Raw genomic sequence first — 6,686 nt, 5'->3', positions numbered from 1 at the left:
TCCTAAATGATGTAATAGAAACATACATATTTAATTTTTAGTTTTACAAGGATATATATATATACATATATTATAATATCTTTTTATCGATGGTTAATCAATTTAAGTTTAACTAATATATACATACACATTTTATACATGTGTATGCTTTGATTTTTTTCTATTGAAGCCAAATTAATATCCCATAAGATAGATAGATAATATCACAGCAGTATTCCTAGTTTGTCTGCAAGTACTGCAGAAATCATGGATTATTATTTTACTGAGTCAGCCTTAATCTTTATATTATAATTGTTAAAACAGATTAAGATGTGCATTATACAATTGAGGATGCATCAAGATTAAAAAATGGTACATGTATAAATTAATAAAGAATCAATAACAATCAGAAACTGTGCATTTTTTCAGTATTGTGTGAAAGGATTTGAAGTAATTATGTGTTTTTGAAATTTGATTTATGTGAATTTGAATAAATATATAAAATTAAGTGATTTTCTCAGACAAAACTGTTAATTACATACTAAAGTATTCAGAATGTACTATTGTAATATTCATTCGAATTTTTTAGTACAAAAAGCACTTTTCCCTGGCATTTGTATTTATAGTAATTGCATATTTTATAATTCTGACAGCATTTATAAACTGTGTTCATGCAAGCATGAACAGGGTTTCATTTTTTGAGTATTTAAACAAGAGGGCCATGATGGCCCTGTATTGCTCCACTGCTGAAAAAAGGCTGAAACAAATTTCTCTGCATGTGTAAATACTTAAATATAGGCCCTATTTAAGCACAACTTTTCGCAATTAAAATTGTCTTCTACTGTTATTGTTGTTGTTGTACTTTTGAAAGTAGTTCGAAAGATGGCGACCATTAACCCAGAGATTGATTTATGAAATAAATCGTCTGCTGATCCAGAGTGATATTCTTTTCGATGATCCCAATCGTGTTAGGACATTTTTATCTATAAAATAGCATTTTTCGTTATAAACATGACAGTTCACCGTTAATACTTGTAAAATTGGTAAAAACGGGGTCATAAGGGGAGCATTTTCACATTCATTATATTTTTTGTGCAAAGGTTTTCAGTTTTCACGAACAGCCTTAATTAACGGTGATGAATTGACTTTCATGATGAAATACTCGCTGTGGAAAAAAATATAATGCTAGTAATTTATGCATATTTGCCCGTGTCGAACGTACGTGAAATTGAAGGTTTTGTTTACCATTAATTCATAAATTATCATAATGTATTATGTCATACGTTAATCAGACAGGGCGGAATATTTTGCTTAATTAATCTCTGCATTTTAGTGCTTTTTTTTTGACACCATGCGTCAATAATTATTCTTATTTTGGCTAATTCTTATTTGTTAATTCAGTGATTCCATATCTGAAACTATTTGGGAAATGAAAATTTAAACAGTTATCAAGCTTAATTTGGTGATTTCAGTGTTAACAATTAATATGTGATCCTCGTCTTAAAACTTCATTGGGAATTCAAGCCGTATTCACGAATTCAGTCTTCAAAATTCGTTAGCGAATTGAGTGTTATAACTTCACTGGTGAGTCAAATCTGTGAACCTTGCGAATCCAGTCTTCAAAACTCAATGGTGATTAACGTGTTCAAACTTAAACAGTGATTCTAATTTCAAACTTTATTGGCGATTCTTGCGTTAATCAATTGTGTGATTCAACCGTAGAAAAACTTCAAAGAACATAATAAGCAACAGTGAAAACATCCCCGATTTGAATTCAGTTTTGCTGGCAATAATGAAGAAACTGTTGTTCGGATTTGGATCAACGCAGGTCTTGTTGGCATTGCTTATCAGCGGACAGACTTTTAAGACATTTGAGTTCGAGCAGGTATTCGGAAGTCCCGGAAAACCTCGGACACAGTGGCGGTCCGGCGCATCGGGGAGTTCGGCGCTGCATGTCTTCGACGGCGACCGTGTCGAGATAAGTCTCTGTTTATTGGAGCCGACAACGCTATCTATTGCCGGTCTGCAGTACTCAAATGACGGAAACGGTGATCAGGTAGATTTTTGGATCGATGAGAAATATATGGGCACCATTTACACCAAGAGCGCTTCCGGTTCGGGGATGTTATGGAACGTTTTCTCTCAAGTCGGGAGGATCGGCGATGCTGTTACTTTAAGCCCTGGTAAGCACACGCTCGTTGTTATTGTAGTGAAGTCGGACTGCCATGGATTGGAAATTGACAATCTTGAGTTTACTTCGGACATAAACGTTCCGGACGAGCTGTTTACGTGCGAGTCTAAATTCTTCCCGTCCTTGAAGCCAACCGCATGCGCAGAAAAAATGGATTCGCCACAACAGCGACGATTGATGGGTTAGAATTCTGCATTTACCACGTTAAATTATATGATTAAAACAACTTTCTGTCATACGTAGCTGATAGTGTTAGTGATTGCTACCCCTCACAGAGCAAATGTTCTCGCTATTTTGTTTAAACCAAACAAACAAATGACTGCCTTTTGTTACATGTTACTATAACCTCTAGCTGTATCTAATAATATTAATAAGTATGTGCTAGGTGAAAATAAATATGATAAAAAAGTACATGTACTTGAAATTATTTATTGTATCCAGCCCTTTAAACGTGTAAATACTATTTTCGCTCACAAAGTTAGTCTTACTATAGCTCAACAATATTTGTATACAGCGCAGTTCTTGTCCCTTTTCTTAACCACAATGTTACGGATACTCCGACGCCGGCTCTCGACCGCCGGCGAAAACCACTAACCGGAAGTGGTCCCGGCAGAAGTAGGCCGCCGCCGGGCTTTGCACGAGACTGCAGTCGCCATCATTGAGCACGAAAACATTCCGGCCTCTATTCCGAATCTGCAGCACTTTATTCTCTTCGAAATCGCTGACATAGACGCTGTTGTTTTGGTCCACGGTCAAAGCCGATAGAGTCTTGTACGAATCGTGTTGGAATTTCCATAATAACTGGCCGCTTAAATCCATCGCAAACACGTTCGCATAGTCACACGAGTACACAATCTGCCCGTCATCAGACAGCACCAGCTCCCCGAGCCGTAAATGTTCATCCTCATCCGCGAAATCCGCTTCAATCGTCCTCAGACGTTCACCTTCTGTTGTATAACAAAACAAAGTGTGCATTCCGTCGGATACATACAGCTGGTTATCATGGAAACCCAACCCTTCACAATCGTGGTCATCAAAAGTCAAATACCGCTGCACGGTCATTTTGGCATCAAGAGATATAATGGCGATTTTCTCATACAGCGAAACTGCAGCGATATTGCTACCGACCGCAACAATACAGCATATGTTTAAATTAAGTTCTAAGAAATCGGTTACGATGTTGTTCTCCACGACGCGAATTCGTTTTATTTCCGTCCCGTGTTCTCGCCCGTCGACAAGTAGCTTTGTTTTATCTGGCATGTTGCACGCGCATGTGTAGAACTGCATTTCCGGTTCGCTGTCCGTGGTCATGTGGCCTGGTTCCGAAATCACGTGATTGGATGCGCCGACTTTGAACGACATATTGGTTGATATGGCCTCCTTCCTTAAAAATCAAGCAAATTCGTTGAATTGATCTCCCCCGCAAATATGCTTCTGGACACACAAGTGTTATATTTGACACTCAAAAAAGCATTTTTGTCAAGATACAAAGGGCCATAACTCCGTTATTAACAGATGGTGTACAATGCCATTATGCGTGCATCATCCTCTTATCCACATATATACCCATACCAAGTTTCAATGAAATCCGCCAAAGCACTTCCAAGATATGGCTCCGGACGGACGGGCGGAAAGACGGACGGACGGACAACGCCAAAACAATATCCCTCTGTCTATGGCGGGGGATGACAATATATATAATATCAAACATGTATGATCGATAAGATCGTTTATGAAAATTATATCATGTACCTGTATTGATAAATCATCTAGATCATCATCATCTTGTATTAAGTTAAACTAACATTGATGACTACTCAGTATACTACGGTAATTTTATAAATATTATAAATATTTAATGTTTTGTTGGTTGGAGAGCTTGGTATTAATTAACGGATGTATACACCTTTACCGGTTTGGTTAAGTTACAAGTCACCCTATACTATTATACAGACACAATTCCACAATCATGTTATAGTTAGTGATATTGAACGTATTGGAGATTGTAAAGATTGCTAATAATATGCAAAAGTGTACATTTACCGATTTGATTAAATAAATAGTTGCTTATGTATCAGAGGAAACATTTTCTGCAAGCCTAAACGAATATATGCTCCGTATCAAAATTTCATTAAACATTTACAAAATTGACAACGAAAAAAGAAGATCCGATCATGAAGGGCTTTTATTACTAGTGTAGGGGTGTGTTTATTTCAATCTCTATGAGGTCCTTTTACGCATGGGGCTGCTTTATGTGAAGACGCAGAATGATAATGTTCCAGCACCTATTTGACACACTAGACTCATCAACGTTGTGACGAATTTTGATTTAAAAGTGCAATTTCCTTCTATTATTTTTTTACCGATTTTTTTTTATTTTGATGTGGCATATGTGTTGTTGGGGTGATGGGGCCGTTTAAACAGTATGAGACCCCACCTGTCCGATATTTTGACCATCAACCAAGCTCACATGCGCCGGACGATGTGATTTAACCTGAGCTGCTTACGTAAAAAGCGACCCCGTTTCTGGCGCTTGTGAGCTTGGTTGGTGGTCGCCATACCGGACAGGTGGGAGTGAACGATAAAGGGACTGTAAGACGTAATAAGAGATTAGCGGGCATTCAAGCAGACATGATAACATTAATAAAGGGACTGTAACATGGTTATAATATAAGAGACTGTTCCACAATAATAAGAATACTGGACTATTACACAATAGTTATGGACTGTAACACGATTATACAGACTGGAACATAATACTATCATGATGAAACTGTTACACGATTACAGTATAAGGGTCTAAGCCCTGAACTCGTGCACAGTTGTTGTACCTGAGTGTAAGGGTCATGCACTCCTGACAGCCCACGTGATCATGTGTCCCAAGGCACACCTCCACAATAGGCAGGGCCGCGTCCCCTGCCGTCTCTGTCGCCATCTTGAATTCGGTAGACGTCTATAAATTGCAATGATTTTCCAACATGAAACAAAAAAAAAACACACTCGATGGTGCGAGCTTAAACTTCAATAAATTATTCTTTCTCTACTGCATGCACGCCTTAAACCGCTTGAAGGTGTAGCCTAGCTATGTTTACTTTAAATCACTTGTGTTCATAATATATGTTTTAAATGGGTCGATTGACTCCAGTCATGACCAATGCAGCAAACATTCATGTGTGTACACGATAACTATTGAGTTACAATCCCGCTTGCACAGAATTCCAAATATGCCAATAAACATAAATATATCAAACCAAAATATTCATGCACATGATCTGACAATATCAACGGGCAGTTCAAACACCCTTTGTACTTCAGATAAATAATCACTTCTGCACTTAATACAATTGTACGTTAATTTACAATTGTTTAACTAAAAATCAAACACAACACATTAGCATATATTTAGACTTTGATGTTTATTTCCATATTGGACCCAGTGTATAAATGTCCATTAGTTCTATAATAACTAATAAGTCTGTTTTACTTCCTTTTTAGTGTTCCTCACATGTAAGGTAAATTTTAACATGTTAACACCCAACTATAAAATGTTAAATCGACCGATATCAACGAGGTATTTTCATTACTTTATATCGTTGCACAATTCTATCTACAATATCTATTGTTCGTAAACGGTGTTTGTTAAAGTAAATTTGTCATATTAAAAGCGATAACACTAGCAAGATTAACTACGACCTATTCCTCACCAAATACAGCTGCTAGTTTGGATCAATACCGCCCTATCGAGCGCGGGACTGACTCATCGTTAAAGCGGTTCGGAATGTAATAATAGCGCGAAGGCGGTTTTAAAGGGGATATCCAATTACACGTATGTTTGATTAAAGAAATGAATTCACACAATAACGTTTATCAACAACAGTTTTTAGACTTTGAGCACATAGATAAATAAAGAAAATCCTTAATGGTGAGAAAAAAGTGATTTCTCATACATGACCTACGACCTCGCATTAAATATCGCGATAATCACCCAGCTTGAATGTGTTGAACACAACATTTCTAGAACAATGTTCGCTTGGTATCAAGATGTTATTTCACGTTACCACGATCTTTGAATTGTAAGCGAGTTAATAGCGCCGATGTGCTGTGAATTACAGATACTAACACCTCTTTAATATTCACATCTTAAATATACATCTTGGGCGCTACGGTTTCCCGCAAAAACAAAGACCACACCAAAATCGAAAATAGTCTAATAAAAACTAAATAGCTTGACATTTGCAGCTGTGTTGCCAAAAACGTTCTTACTTTCTTGAGTCTAGTAAGCTTATAAAGTATAGTGCTGGGACAATCCGGGTCCTCACATATTTAGGCTCGAGTGCAGGATGACCTTATACACTTAAAATACATGCACCCACTTAAATGTACTGCATCATAAGTAGAGACAACTGAATCAATATCATTTGATATAATCATGGAAGAAAATACGAACAGTTCGGCGCATATTTTTGCGATTATTATTGATATCCGATAATGCATTACCATTTGTTTCTTCGGATAT

The 6,686-nt window shown here is 37.1% G+C and overlaps 1 protein-coding gene across 1 annotated transcript; it reads right to left on the bottom strand.

Moving 5' to 3' along the window:
• Positions 1–2,583: 2,583 nt before the first annotated feature.
• On the bottom strand, positions 2,584–5,896 carry LOC127848584 (uncharacterized). Its single transcript, XM_052381127.1, has 3 exons — positions 5,875–5,896; positions 5,002–5,123; positions 2,584–3,554 (listed from the first exon to the last, which is right to left on the bottom strand). The coding sequence occupies exons 2-3, from the start codon at positions 5,103–5,105 to the stop codon at positions 2,717–2,719; spliced, it is 942 nt and encodes a 313-aa protein (XP_052237087.1). The 5' UTR covers positions 5,106–5,123; positions 5,875–5,896; the 3' UTR covers positions 2,584–2,716.
• Positions 5,897–6,686: the final 790 nt, after the last annotated feature.

Source organism: Dreissena polymorpha, chromosome 10, assembly GCF_020536995.1.
Source record: "Dreissena polymorpha isolate Duluth1 chromosome 10, UMN_Dpol_1.0, whole genome shotgun sequence".
Taxonomy (NCBI): Eukaryota; Metazoa; Mollusca; class Bivalvia; order Myida; family Dreissenidae; genus Dreissena; species Dreissena polymorpha.
The sequence above is the reverse complement of the archived record's forward strand: the minus strand, read 5'-3'. Positions and strand labels throughout refer to the sequence as shown.